Here is a 16,025-nt window from a genome sequence, read left to right as displayed (position 1 = left end):
AGACAGGAATATTTATTATACAGGTCACAAAAAACCCAGTTTTAAGCTGAAAGGTATGTTTTGTTAACTCATTATCTCACACACTGCTCTCCCCTACATAAGCAGCCTTTATGGGTTAAAAGTATTGGCAATACCGGCCCAGTATTTACTTGATATTGGATCAATACCAAAATCTGCAATATTGCATAGCACTAGAGTAAAGGCAATATTGGTAACTACAGGGAAGAGTTAAAAAGTACTTTTACAGTTGAACTTTTCTGCACACATACCTGCACAGTCAAGCTGTAGCAGACTCTAAGCAGACTCTTTCAATAACAGCAGCTGTCTGACTGAGCTTAAGGATAAAGGCCTGACACTGCAGGAGTAGCACTGTATTGACCCTGCTGGAGCAGTAGAAGCACTATTGATGTACAGTATTGATGGAGTCAAATAAGGCACAGCGCAATAAGGCAGTTTATGGCACAGGATGCTTCAAGCAAAGAAAGGCGTGACATCCTGGAAGGGAAATGCTTCTTTCTGAGGATTTCTGTTTCCATAACCTGTTTCCTAATGAAGCCTTTAGGATCACAAGGACACTGCATAATAAATGTGTTCTTCGATGCTGCACAGGGAATGGATTTCAAGAAGGCACCGCCTTCAATTTAGAGGGTGTGAAGAATAAATTTGTGTAGTTTAAATATTAAAGACCAAACACCCAAAACACTGTACACACCTGGTAGGTCTCATTGTTGGATACCAGCTCATAAATAGGTGTAGCCTTGGTAATCTGCAGCAGCACCGGCTCAGACTGCTGCCGCCCTTGTGCTGCCCTTGGGCTCATGTGGCAGAGGTGGCAGGACCGTGGGCACTGGCCTTGGCTGCTGCAGTCCATGCGGACTCCGGCTGCCATGCGCTTTGCTCCACTGTCCAGCAGACTGGCAATGTACGCAGGGTAGGTCAGCGTCCGGGGCTCCTTGTCGCGCTCCTCGGACTCCTCTGAAGGTGAGTTACCTGAATATACAGAAAGAAGGGAACTGTGTCACTAATTAACTGTCGTTTCTCCAGAGCTTAACAAAATCAAAAGAAGGTTAATAACGCCAAAATCAAATAAAAAAAACCCACAAAAGTCATTCCAAAGAACTTTTATTCTTAATATTATTAAAAATAGCCGTGTGCATAAGATACAGAGATGGTGATGTCACATGTTTACGGTAATGAGATTAGGGATTAAGGGAATGAAAAAAGCTGAACTGGGAGATTTTTTTTCTTCTGCGGCAGCAGGCAAAGGCACAAAGCAGTAATGCGTTCCCACATTCCCATACCGCCCTTCTAGAGAGGCTGTAGTCTTTCTGCATCACATGCACAATGCATGAGCAGGAGTGTAAATATTTGAGCTACAAATGCAGCTACAAGAGTTTTATGTTTCATAGCAAGTACGGTTATATCAAAGGATGACGTGTTGTAATAATATGACTATTATTGACTTAATTTCCCTACTTAGTCTGTGGCATTGGAGAAAAATGCATCATTATCATCAGATATCTTTATCTTTGGGCTGAACTTTGCTGCTCAACCCACAATTGTAGCATCATTTAAGGTGAAGTCAACAGGCTTTCCAACGGTATAAGATTTATTGCCCAGAGGCATTTTTATAACAAAGAAATAATCAACCAAACACACATTTCCTTACTTTTTATACTGCGTTTCTATCTATCTACAGATGGAGACTTTACAACATTATTTTAGAATTTGGATACACTGAGATGAAAAGCCGGTGGACCTAATTCTCCAGCTGGTTCCCAGCAAAGGAGGACACAACATCATTAAGTAAATAAGAGTTTAAAGAGCATCCCAGCATCAAATGATAATATGGAATAATTGAGGGAAAATCTAAAAATCATATTTATTTCACCTGATCATTAGAGAAAGATTTATATTTCCACCTAGGCTTCTGGATTCCTTCTAACATTTTGTTGTCATTCTTTTGAAATGAGACACAAACCTTAGAGACAAATAGACAGCATCCACCCTGATCCCAGAGTTCAGATTGAAACACTGACCCGAGAACTAGTACAGATCTCCTAAAGTGAATAATGCAAGATAATGAAGCTGAGTTAAGTCCAGTAGTGATGCAGCTTTAGGCCAGATGGTCTTTCTGGGAAATTTACTGAAAAAATCATGACAAAAACGTGATTTGTCAACCTTAGAAGCCACATTGCTTTTACTCCTTTTAAGCAGAACAACAAATTTCATGTCCAAATGGAAGTCCTTCCTCCTTTTGTGTACCTTGGTGTGTAACATTAGTTAACTTGGCTAACAGAGCAGCCCACTGTGGCCAGCTCTGCTGTCTGTGACGTGACCGTGTTAATGTGCATGGCCAAGAGTCACTTTTGGGACAGTGGCAGTCAACTAACAGTAGGGCACAGTTACTGACATAAACTTGGGCTCAGGATGAATGTTTTACCTGTCGTTTTATGCAACTGCTTTTTATTTATTTTTTGGCATGAGATTATTTATGACATAAATTTATAACGTTGCGACGAACAGAGATGGGCAGTACGTGTTACTGTAATCCGATTACTTTTTTCAAGTAACGAGTAAAGTAAGGGATTACTATTGTGAAAACGGTAATTAGATTACCGTTACTTTCCCGTAGGAACGCTGCGTTACTGCGTTACTAAAACCGTGATATTTTGCAAGAATGTCTCATGACAGTGACGTAAGCGAGTGTTCGTGACAACAGCTGTGTGCAGATCAACAAAGTGCAGAGAGAGTATCAGCTGCAGCGTTTAAAGCGTGGAAGTACTGACCTTACTTTGAGTTTGATTCCATAAAAAGTGACAAAAACATTAGTGTCCGCTGTGCGTGGGAAGAAAACTTCTTTTTACAGTGAAAAAAAACCCCTAAACTTCCAACAAGCACCGAGTAGCTATGACGTAATGGGAAACTCACAGAGAAACTCGCGGATTCTTCCACTGACCGCGGCACACCTGCACCAGGGTAAACCTCCGCCTACCCCGCTCCTGCTTTACAGGTGAAAATAGAGCAACAGGACCGCTGAGTCTTTGACTTTATTTATTTTCTGCTGTGTTTTACTTGCATCTATTTGAAAGACTGAGTGTAAACACAAAAAATATTTTATTTTATGTGCTGGAATGTGCAGAAAATAGGTTTAAATGCTAAACTAATTTCTTCCAGTCAGAGAATGTTGCATATAATTAAATTTTTGCTTGATGCATAAAGTTAAAAGATTAAAACCAATAAAACAAGTTTTAAAAAGAGACTTTTCCATTTGATTACATTTTGTATGATGGATTATGCAGAAAAAGTAGAATTGGGCTGAGAGATCTATCGCTTTATCACCTATTCAGGTTGTAAATCGTTTTTAAAAAGTAACTAAGTAACTAAGTAATTAATTACGTTTGAAAATAAGTAATCAGTAAAATAACGGGATTACTTTTTGGGGGAAGTAATCAGTAATTAGTTACTGATTACCTTTTTCAAGTAACTTGACCAACACTGGTGACGAATGCTGGCCTTCTGTGATTTTGTTTGCCTGGGTCCCCAACAGACTCGAGAGCTGCCACTGACTATGATTAAGATTGTAATAGAGTTTTATTTGTGTAAATGAGAAAAATACACATCCAGCAGATTATAGCAAAAGTTTATTGAATGAAATTTCTGTATTATGCAAATATATGAATCAATTACTCCCCATTAAATGTTATTTCCTCTCAGACAGAGTGGGTTATCTGCTTGCAAAGGAAATAGGAAAGCAGTGAGAGAGGGAGACATGCTTAATGCAGAACTTTGACAATATTTTTGTTCTTTAAAAGGCTGAATTTTTCACATTAGCATTTTGGGGACTGCTTGGAAGTGAGCAAACACAGGCATTTTAAAAGCTCAAGCACCAATTAGGGAATAAGCTTGTTGTGCGAGCTGCCTTTGATGGAATACAACCCATTTTATGAGCCATGGGAAGATGGGAAAAGTGTGCACACAAGCTCGGGGACCAGCACACATGCAAAACAAGAAGGAAGACCATTTTCTGATTGTCTAATATGAATAATTTCCCCCTCTTAGTGTTTACTTTTTGTTTCACCAATTCCATTAAAATAGTCTTTTACAAAAACATCTCAACTTTCAGTTAACAGAACAAAAAACAGTCAAATACGAAAAGCAGAATTAGACTGATTGTGTTTGCGCTTATGCAAATAGACGTCTATGTGTGTGCACCTGAGTCGAAATACAAAGAGATAAGAATGAAAGTGCAACAGTAACAAACCAGTGGTGGCTTTGTTATGGATGCAGTTCTCATCCATTTGATAACATTGTCCCACACATCTGTGAAATATATACAGTGCACACTTCATTTTGTCTGAAACCATCTGAATTGTTGAGGTTTAAGGAGGAAAAAAACACAGACAGTCACATGAAAAGGAACATTTCCACAGGACTGCAGCGTCACACCTTGATTCACTAATATTTGAAGTCATATGTTATGGTTATACCTCTCTGACCTGTCTACCCCACGTGATGCTGTGTAATGTATGTATGGTCAGAAGGGTAAGACGGCGTTGGCAAAGGTCGGCAGCCTTAACCCAATTTCCTTCGGGGTCAACCTTCAGGATCGATAAAGTTTTATTGAATTGAATTGAACTGAATGTTTCTTAATGACGTCATTGCGGAGGAGTTTGAATGCACTCTTTACAAAGATGCCTCAGTTCAGTCAGGTTGAGCTCTGGGCTTTAACTGGAGCATTGCAACAGTTTTTTTCAGGCATCCTGCTGGAGATTTGCAGGTGTGCTTGGGATCGTTGTCCTGTTGCATGACCCAGTTTCAGCTAAGCTTTAACTGTTAGACAGATGGCCTCACATTTGACTCTAGAATATTTTTTTACACAAACGGTCAACTCAGTGACTGCAAGCTGTCAGGTCCTGTGACTAAAGTCAAGTTTATTACCTCTCCAACACCATGCTGACAGTTGGTGTGAGGTATTTGTGCTCATATGCTGTGTTTGGTTTTCTCCATATGTGGTGCTATGCATTATAGCAAAGTCTGAGATGTAATTTTGGGGCTTTTTGAGGTTTCTCTCAGTATTACACAGTCTGACCTTTGAGTAACAGTCAAAAAAACATCAGAAGATTCAACGATTCAAGATTCAAGAAAATCTTTCTTGTCTTATTGCAAGTCTTCTTCTTTGATCTTGAACAACAAGGTGCTGCTGCTGAGACAGGAAAACAGACCATGGCCCTTTAACTATGAGACAAAACTGTATACATGTGAAGAAAAACATCAAAATTGTAATAAGTGTCAAACAGAAGCAGTGGGACCAACAGCCTACAAATACATACTGTGCCAGTCTAAAGACAAATGTTTTATCTCTGCTTTCAGATCAGGTCGTTCCATGTTCAGCATGCAGCTCTGTTACTTAGATCTGTCGAGGTCTGGTTGCACGTTTGTGAATCTTCGATGTTTATGTCAGTGGCAATGCTAACATATAGCCCTGATTCCTTGTAACTGGGTCAATGAGGTAAATCTTACTAATCAGAGGCTCGTGTAGGTAAATGAGGTCTGATTTAGGACTGAGTACAAAATCAAACTTTGAATGTTCACATATGCCGGCTCCTGACAGGCACGTCTGCATGGTGTGCGTGCATGAATAAAAAATAAAGGCATCCTGTTCCCCTGACTAATCAAAGGCAATATAGAAGATCAGGCTTTTGTTTGTACTGGAGAAGTACGTGGGTAGAAGTAAATCAATACAAAAACAGAGAGATAAGGAAAAACGAATGGAGGCAGTACTTTGAGGAAAAATCAAACATTGCAGGTTACGTATGTGAATAATACCACGGACACCGATGTCCTTGCGCTCCTAATCTGCCAAACTTTAATCCATCCCCGTCAAACGGCCTTACTAATCAGCTCCCATCACTCTATCTTCACTTGCCACCTCCTGGCAGACGGATATTAAATGTGGCAGTTAAATTAGGGCAGGCGGGTGGCTTTTAGGGCAAAGAAAATTGGCAATGATTACTTCCGTTTAGTTTTGGTTCACTTCAGAAGTGTTCACTGTCAGCTGAGACCAAGGGGGATATTAAAATGGATTAGCAGCCTGGCCTGAAGACACCTGACAGACAAGATAAACAGCATATTATCACCCCAAGACCTTTCTACATCGTTACAGATTTCATAAGAAATAAAAATATAGAACAGATATAGTAAGTGTGGCACATATAGTATGTGCTTGAAGAATTGTTCTAGGATTTTATGGTTTTTCAAAGAATTCTGTAGAAAAATTCAAGTTTACCATAAAAACAACGCAGAGTAATAACGTCGAGTCTATCGGCAGCTCCAGGGTTTCCCCTTGGTGAGGGGAAGCTCAGCTGCAATACCAGGGGGTGACCTCAATGTTAGGCCACAGATGGTGACTAGGGCATACTATTTACTGTAACCTGCTTCAGCCTGCCCACTGTCGCTGCACATCTACAAGCTGCTTTGCAACCCACCTCCTCCCCAGCTCCTCCACGTAGACGACTGAAGAAGCTTCAGAATATATATATATATATGTATATATATATATATATATTAGCCATGCTGCCTAAAATTACTGCAGCAGGAAGTATTAGTCGCTCTTTTTTTTTAATTTTAAAGCTAACAGCTTTAAGAACATGTCAGATATGAAGTTAGCAGTTGAACTTGTTAGCAGCTGAAGATCAGCCTCTGGCTGCTGGGCTGGGGTGGCACCCTGTGATCGTGGGTTCTTTGCGGGCTTTTTGCTAGCATGCTACACGCCTGCAAAGGGTCAGTGTTACGTTATGCTGTAGTTTTTATCGTAGAAGTAGTTTACACTTTGTCATTGCATTATTTTCATTTTTTGTATTAAAATAAAAGGAATGTCCATATCTCCAATCCACAAACGTTGCAGACTGCTCCAACATTTTCCTTCTCCCTCCACATGAACAATATCACCAAGTGCGTTAGTAGAAAAAGGCATGTTTCATGCTTTTCTCTTTCTGTCCACCCATCGTGCAGATAACTGAACAACCTGAGTAACATAGCGAGCAACATAATTCTAACTATAATGTAATAAATCTATTTATTGATGTAATTTGTTACATTACTTAAAAATGTAACGTGATTAAAGTAACATGTTATTTTGGGATGCATTAAACCCAACACTGTGGCTAGTAAGGAAAAAGTAGCCCTTCCCAGAGATCATCTTTTCCTTTATACTGCATATGATTTACATCACTTTAAGCTCATGTAGTCAGTAAATGAAACAGCAAATGCAAAATGGCTAAGGTTTGTGGCAAGCAACCGCTGGAGAGAAGGGTTAATCAGCTGAACGACAAGACTTTTCTGCTAAAAAACAAACCCCAGCACCACTTGGAACTATTGCGTTTTTCTCATAAACGGACATCACTGCTAATGTCTTGCATATGAAACGATAACAATACTACTGCAACACAGAGACACAACCTGGCTTGTTTGTTTAGTGAGTCTCTGACATGCATACTTGTCTGATGCATAGCATAGACGCCCTATTGGATAAGTGGACTTGCTCTCCACAATCACACCAAGAGTCACAAAGGCTCGAATCTACTTAACGCGAGGAAATGAATGCCTGACCTTCAAATGCATGTATTTTAGAGATGTGTGTGCATTAATCTACTTGTACACAAAAGTGCAAGTATAGTCTTGATATGTTGAGAGGCACAGGATGTTGTATCGTTTGTATGAACATCTCTAAAAAGCTTTGAAAGGTAAGTTACAGCTCGCAGCTGTGAGAAATGGATGTTATTCCATCTGATATGCATGTTGTATTTTTCAGTCGCACAGACAAAAACAAGACAGCAGAGTGCTCCGCTTTGAACTTTGCTTAATGTTTCTTGCTGTTTCAGTGTCTCTTTGTCTCGTCTTGCCATATCTCCTCTGTGTGGCTCCCCTTTTACTCTCTTACCCGACAAAATGCCATAATCACACCTCTTTTTCACAACGTGCGGTAGGTGTGAGGGAAAAGCTGTAAGCACTGTATCCCTGCTCTGCATCTCTCTGCTAAAACAAGAAAACAGATCACATTTTCCTCACACATTTTCTGGCACCGCCTCTACATTTCCATTTCCATTACTTCTCTGTTTTTCCTGCCTTTTGTTCTGTCTTTAGCTCAAGCTCGCAATCTAGAAAGTACCCTCACACACATGCATCTAAACTGCTGTCAACTTCAACCAATGCACATGAACACACACATGCTTTAAACTGTTTTACAAGCAGTGTATTGCTTTGAAGAGGATACATGTTGGGGGAAAGACACACACACACACACACACACACACACACACACACACACACACACACACACACCTCATTAAAAGTAATCCATGTTTAACTGAGTCAGATGTCTCACGAAGGAAAGTGATGACGAGACAGAATAGAGAAATAGTGCCTTCACATCCTCCTCCTCCTCCGCCTCTGCAGAAATACAATTTTGGGTGTAAATTTTGGAGGACGCTACCTAATGTGGTCTACGTCGGACAGCAGGGGCAGAGAACATAGTACCTTTGCGAGCCTATGTGCGTCTGACTTTTTGATAGCTTGATATTTGGTTTATTCAGTGTTGGGAGCACATAAAGGAAACTACATGTAGTACCATTTTTTATTATATTTCTATTATATTAAGGTAAGGATTAGTCCGTTTTTATTTTTATAATGGCATACCTGATCTTGTCAGCATCAGTGTTAAAGCGATAAAGTACACATTTGCAGTTCCTCTTTGATTTTGTAGAGCAGTCATAGCAGCTATATGAAGCAATGTATCAGGTGTGTGTTTTTAGTTTTAAGGTGGGTTTTCTTTCTTCTTTTAATCTGGGAGTGGTAAAGTAAATGGGACCTATAGTGTTTTATATTGTCCTAGTGGAGCGCCTCACTCTCAGGCTTACTTGTGACTTCCGCTTTCAGGAGCTTCTCCTGTGGAACAAGCTCCCAGTTTGGATTTGGGAGACAGACACCCTCTTTACTCTTAAGAAAATGTTCAGATTTTGCTTTTTATGGATCAGGTGAACCCTGAACCCTGCCTTAGTTAAGCTGCAATAGCCTTCAGGTGCTGGGGAATTTCTCCTTCACTCGTTTCACTCTCTATGTGTTCATACACCACCGTTGCATTGACTCTTACCTATAGTTCACCCACTGTTGCCAAGGGCTTGTTCATGCATGGTTGTCTGATCGTTGAGGTTCGCTTTACATTAACACACCTTGAGGTGTGGTTGTTGTGAATATAGATATAAAACTGAACAGAAGAGTTTCAGACAAAGTGTGAATAAATGGGCTGGATCAAGATGCAGTAAAGGACAAAAAGGATCATTTTGAACTCTACTCGATTCCCCGAGTAAGAATTTTGAGCTGAAAAATGAGCATAAGACTGTAAGTCTCCTTCAACACTTATTTTGGAGTTTAATGTTTGAGTTTTCTTTTATTACTGCATATTATCATTGTTGTGTTATCATTTCAGAATGTTTGTCCCAAGCATCGATGTGGTCTGAAAACCAATCTCGGATACCAGCTGAGGCTTAATAGGCTTGACTAAACTGTAGACACAGTCTAAATGCACGATGGCAGACTCACTCAATCATGTATTAGTGGACGTGTTTATTTGTGGGTCAGTGTTTGTATGTGTGCGACTATGAAGCTGGAGATTTCAGGCTGCTTTGACCCGTGCTGTACTAGGCGGAATGACTCATCTCTATAGTACACAACAGATGGAGCTCAGAGCTATTCAGATTCATATAATACCTCTCCATCCACCCCGTCCTCCTACACTCTCTGATGAGATATAATTCTTGTTCATCTGCGACTAACTGACTCAAGTCAGTCGTCTTGTTTACAAAAATATCAAGTTTATAAATGTTTATGGCTATGAGACAGAAGACAAGAAAGAGCGACACGAGAAGAGAAAGGGATGAAGAACTGTTCAAGGATGTAATCTTCAGACGTTGTTTGGGTGAATATTTTTCAGAATTTTGGATTGAAAGCCTTAATTTCCTGTCTCTCGCGGGCCCACAGATCCTCTCCATTATATCTCCTTTCATCAGCCCTCTTTGTGAAAGGATGACTCATTAAATCACCATTCATCTTTGTGATCAAAGTGCCGTGATTTTAGCTCCTGACACCATCAACCTCATTTTTAACAGAGGCTTTTAAACTAAATGTCTGACTTGACACCTCTTCTCTCCTCCATCCTGTGTGGAATAATACCACTCAGTGTGACTCCACTAACTTCAGTGACTGTGAAATACTAGCGTTCAGCCACTAGATGATGCAAGCGGATCGCTCACTTTGGCGAATTCTGCAAATGGGAGACACCAATGTGCATGCTCCACTGTTCAGCAGACAAAAAGAGGGCAAATCATACCCAACCTTTTAAATGCGTCTGGCCGAGATGAACGTTACATGGTTATGGAACGTAATCATGAGCGCTTCTACCGATCCGAGAATGTTGGAAATTAAAGCTGGCAGTAGCTTAGTAAATGGGAAAGCCGTGAGATGGAAAAAAAAGGAAAAAGCATTAAACATGGGGGAGTTTTGGAGGGATCGTGCCTCTTGTATGGAGAAAAATGATAAATGGAATTAGAGGCAGCAAAGAGGAAACTGAATGAGACGCAGATAAACAATACAGTAGATATCCTGTGTGTCTGTCTGCGTGATCTAAACTCCAAACCTGTGAAGTGGAATACATCAGAGCGCTTAGCCAAATCTGTGTGACAGACAAATCTTCTCTGATGTGCATATGAGCGTGCACACGCTCAAACACTGTCCCTGGTACCCGCGTGCAGCTTGTACCTGATAATTCATGGTAACAGGGCGACGCTCCGCCAGTATCCAAACTAAAGCGAATTGCAAATAAAAAGTGTGGAAGGTTTCCTCGGCTGCGGAGCCACGCTGAGAGAGATCCAGCGAGATTGTTTCTGCACGGAGGATATGAGCAAAAGAGGGTGGCAGAGGGAAGGCATTTGTTTGTCAGTGCTTTGCCAGAAAAGAGATGGATGAGTGCAAACAGTGTGAATTTGGAGGATGGGAAAGTGATACGCTGAGATGAGTGACACAAATAGAGATGCGAGTGCAAGTAGCGTGGGTGGACGTGCGTTATTGTCACGCGTGCGTGTGCCGTGCAGCGTTGCAACACTTGAACTCCCATGTGAATTCGTGTCAGCAGAGCAGACACCCACGCTGCATGGAATCAACTCAAAGCATCACACGGCGTGTTATTTTACATGTGCACACGTATATGATCCTTCAAATTCAGGAAGCAACTCCATGGCTTGACAATTAGAGAGGTCACCGTTAATGTGAAGCGACCCACTGCAAGATGCTGAATTCCTGCTGCTAACTCGCTGACCTGCAGACAGTCACATTTCCCTGTTGTATCAGTTTACAAATCATTCATTTGCTGTGGTAAGAGCCCATTAACCTGGAATTCATCTCTACTCACATTAAACACTCAGTAATAGAGAACGAATGCAGCTGAAGAAGCAGCCTAAAGTAATTTCCTCAATCATCTGCCTGCAATTATTAACCTGTTTACTGGTGCGCAATGGACACTCAAATAGCAGTAACAGTTCTGTACGCTGCATATTGTACCTAAATCCGCACCATTGCTATTTATCCTAAAAGGCTGTAACTATATTAGTTCCCAGATGTATTCGTGTTACAATATATACCAGGAAAAAGGAAACACAGACAACGACAATGATTATTCTTTTCCTGCAGTGTAACATTTCTTGAATGTTTTCAAGTTTCCATCAGATTTTCTCACCAGGATGCGCTCGGCATTTGGCAGGGGCTTTACATGTGAGCGGAGCTGACTGATGCGTTGCACACCATCAGGAGGTCCAGTGTGTTTGCTGCAGGCCGAATATGCTAAACGATCTTCTGAGCTCATCGCATCTGAACTGGCGGAGCTACTCTTAAAGAAAGGAATGATCCTGTTTTACGGTTCTGTGTTGTGCTGCACACACATAAAACCAGCTGTAAAACCAGACACAATTAAAAAAAACCAATTCTGATATCATCAGTTTTTCAGTTCAGGATCATACGAGAGCACTTCTTTTTCTGGCTGGGAAAAGCTGATGTAATTTATGGCTGCCAAAAAGCTACATCAGTTAAATCTAATCAGGCCTTTGAAACAAAGTTTTCAGGAGCTTAAATTTCTGTTTCTCCCAGTTGTTGTCATTCTTTTCAAATACTCTTGGAATTTAAGCAAACAAATAAACAGAGTGGTCTACCGTTATTTTTTTTAATATGCCTTTGTAAGGCAAAGAGATCACATTTCTTCCAGTTAAACGAGTTAGCGTTCCAAAATACACTTGCATTGTTTCACTGTGTAGTCTTCACATGCATTATAGTCCATCTAACTGTCAAACTCTACCGAGCACACAGGTACAAATCATGAGTGAAACCTTTTTTAGCACATAAACACAGCAGCGCTGCAGCTGTGAACATGAAGAAGCTGCTCAGTTAAACACCTCAGCTACAGTATAAGAGTAAGGACAGTGTTGCAGTGCAGAAGCCAGAAGAGTGCACAGAATGGTCCCATATGCTACTTCTGTTCCTGTTACATTGCAATAGGGGGCATTATGTGTGAAGTTGATGGGAACCTTTGGCCAAACAGAGCGAGAGGCTCGGCAGTAATTCGCAGCACTGTTTTGTTACAGTAGTAAATGTTCACTCAGCAGCCCCGTGCTTTTTGGTTCTGTTCTATGTAGCGTTGTGTAAATTCACATTTGTTTCATGTTACTGTAGCTGCCGTTTACCCTTCTGTGGAAACATCGGAAGAAAACTACTTTTCAACTGCAAATGCATGCAAAAAAAATAAATAAATATCTGAAACATATTCACTCTGATACACGATACCAGTTATCCTCAGAATAATAAAAGTCTGCAGATATTCAGCGTCAGTGAGAAAATGTAGGGCGAGGTTGTCAGGAAACTAGAAGCATTTCTAAAATCTGCTGTGAGGCTGACAGAAGAGCTAAATATTCAGCACAAAAACATCAACTAGGATTAAACAATGTCAAAGGAATAGTGGCGGTGACTCATTCACTGATGCAAAAACTGCATTTTGACAAATAAACGAATGGTTTTGTCTGAGTTACAGACTTTATGTGGTGATTATACTAACCTGTTTTAGTAACAGATCATTACATGGGTAAGACTTTACATTAACAGCACTATTAAGCTTCAGTACGTTAATAAGTTAATACTTGATTCATCATTTATATAGGATTGCTCTTCCTTACTATGTCATTTATAAACATGGATTTAAATGGTTTAGTGTTGGTTAAATGATAAATGATGGATTGACAATCTCTAAATAAACTATTAGACCAACTACAAACATGTTAGCATAATGTTAGCATTAAGAAAGTCTGTGGAAATGATTAACAACACATTTAAACATGAAATTATTTAATTTAGACAGTGTGGGGCTGGATCGGGTGGTGTTTCGATTCTGAAGCTTGACTTTCGTAATTCGTTAATCAGAGAGTGAGTGTGTCTGTGTGTCTGTGTGTGTGTGTGTGTGTGTGTGTGTGTGTGTCTGTGTCTGTGTGTGTGTGTGTCTGTGTGTGTCTGTGTGTGTCTGTGTGTGTGTGTGTGTGTCTGTGTGTGTGTGTGTGTGTGTGTGTGTGTGTGTCTGTGTGTGTGTGTGTGTGTGTCTGTGTCTGTGTGTCTGTGTGTCTGTGTGTGTCTGTGTGTGTCTGTGTGTGTCTGTGTGTCTGTGTGTGTGTGTCTGTGTGTGTGTGTGTGTGTCTGTGTGTGTGTGTGTGTGTGTCTGTGTGTGTGTGTGTGTGTGTGTGTCTCTGTGTGTGTGAAAGTTAGAAAGAAAGCAACAGATCAACAGAAATTAACAGACAGACCACAGTGTGACACTGAACATACAAATATGTATTGTAAGATGAGACACAGAGTTTAATTTATAGGTTACTTTAACTTCAACATATTGAAAATTCAGTAGTTTGAACCCATCAGTCATAAAGTATAAATAAGCCGCCATTAAACATGTTATCTATGAGCCTTTTAAGCAAGATTGAGCCAAGTTATATTAATGGTTATAAATAACATACTAAGAAGGAATAATGCTTTATAACTGAAGAATCAACCTTATGAATGCTTAACAGTGTGCAGTTATTCTAAAGTGTTGCCAAAAGTGAGAAATAAGAAAGCAACTCTGTCGATCTGAAATTGATGGATGACAACTTATCCAACTCTATATTACGCAACACCGTTATGGAACCAGGTGGTTCAGGTAACTGCAAAAAATAGATCCTCAGTTCACCTCCACATCCCTTATTACTCCTTTGTACCAAAGCAGGATGAATTTGGTTCCTCTCATTATCGTGTTCAACAGGAAAATCTGTGTCAAACATCTGTGTCCGCATCAAAGGACAAAATACTCCATTAAACGTATTTATGATTATGGCTTTTCAGACACACATTATTGGAAAATGACCCTCAGATCTCAGGCTTTTATTCACACAGTGTAAAAGAAGGTATGAAAATGTTAGTGATTCTGCCATCATAGAAAAAGCAGTGTCCTAGTTTCTGTGATGACTTTAAGATTGTACCTGGTGAAGAAAAAAAAAGACTTTATCACTCTCTGGATGTGAGATTTCCCCACCACCTGCACTTACAGCTATTTTAATACTGTGCAAAAACTAAACTGAAGTGGAGGAAAATATATCACAGGCACGATTTTCTTTTTTGGTAGCATCGCTGACATATCGACTCGTGATAAAGACCGGTCTAAAGGGTATTTCAAATAAACATAAGACCCATTTTGGCATGCATGAGTGAATGGCTTGCAAAAAATCCTCTATTCCCTACGCTCAGGCATGGATCAATGGATAAAGAAGATGGAAATATCTGTTTTTACGTCATAGTCAGGAAAGCTCACAAAGTAAAGTCATCCTAAAGTTCAATATCTCTTTAATGCGACAACACATCTGCAGCATTACCTCGCCCGGGCACCCTTTTTACCTTTGCAGGCTTTCATAGTCAATCTTAGCTGGGCAAGGCCTTTGGTCAGCACTATCCTGCTCATCCAGCTTACATAACCATAGATTCAAACGCACACGTAGATGTTATCTACAAGGTATCTGACGAAGCTTACTGAGCCTTTATGTTTAAAGAAGTATGCGCTGCGCGTTAGCAGACACTGTTTGTCTGAGAGTGCACTGAGGCTGCTGACCGTGGCCTGACAGACCCATTACTGACATCTCCTTCATGAATGCCCAAATCCAAAGTATGCTGTCTTAATTAGTTCATCAGATTCACTTTCTTAAACCGCTCAGGTCATTAGTGATGGCCCTAACTCTAATCGAAGGTTTTAGAAACAAGCAAAAAGTTATTTTATTAAAAATAAAGTGAATCATCTTTTGGGGGTGTGTTAGATTATCATTAAAAATAAAAATAGATCACAGTGGGTTAAAGGTAGTGCAGCCAGTATCACTGTTCCTACTGGATGCACAAAAAAAACCAACCTTCATTCAACATGCCTACATTTCCAACTTGCATCTTGTATGAGGACAGCAACTCTGCAGTGAATTTGAACACACAACTTGGCGTCTGACAATAATCAGCCAAAAGCAGCAGGGGTAGTCTCATATTTCTAAAAAGAGTGTATAAAAACAAAAAGTATTTAAGCAAATACTTAAAGTTATTATACGTCCCAGAGAAAGTGCCCTCTAATAACTGGGACTAAAGACATTGTCAGTTCAATTGATTTATATGGCGCCAAATCACAACAACAGTTGCCTCAGGGTGCTTTATATTGTGAGGTAAAGATTCAAAATCCTCATCGTGCTTCTCAGTGGTGAATCAACTACATTCATGCTTCAAAAGATAAAATTATCATGTATGTTTGAATATTATGTTGCTGATTATGCTGCTAAAGTCTCACAAGCTTTCTGTACTATAAGCATGTTTTAAACGATTTTAATGCTTAAATGAAAACAAAAAGAAAAATGACAAGTCTGTCGTAAAAAGCTAATATT

At 40.1% G+C, this 16,025-nt stretch overlaps 1 protein-coding gene across 3 annotated transcripts in view; it reads right to left on the bottom strand.

Annotated features, from left to right (window-relative positions):
• The window catches only part of astn1 (astrotactin 1), a 482,098-nt gene that overhangs the window by 54,225 nt on the left and 411,848 nt on the right, over positions 1-16,025 (bottom strand). For all 3 annotated transcript variants that reach the window (XM_085377645.1, XM_085377646.1, XM_085377647.1), the window contains exon 18: positions 713-990. In XM_085377645.1, coding sequence (XP_085233771.1) covers positions 713-990 — 278 coding nt within the window. The remainder of the gene's footprint in view (positions 1-712; positions 991-16,025) is intronic.

Source organism: Diplotaxodon limnothrissa, linkage group LG18, assembly GCF_057381915.1.
Source record: "Diplotaxodon limnothrissa isolate DT_005_m linkage group LG18, D_limnothrissa_male_GT1.1, whole genome shotgun sequence".
NCBI classification, from domain to species: domain Eukaryota; kingdom Metazoa; phylum Chordata; class Actinopteri; order Cichliformes; family Cichlidae; genus Diplotaxodon; species Diplotaxodon limnothrissa.
Note: the sequence above shows the minus strand (reverse complement) of the source record. Positions and strands in the feature narration are given on the sequence as shown.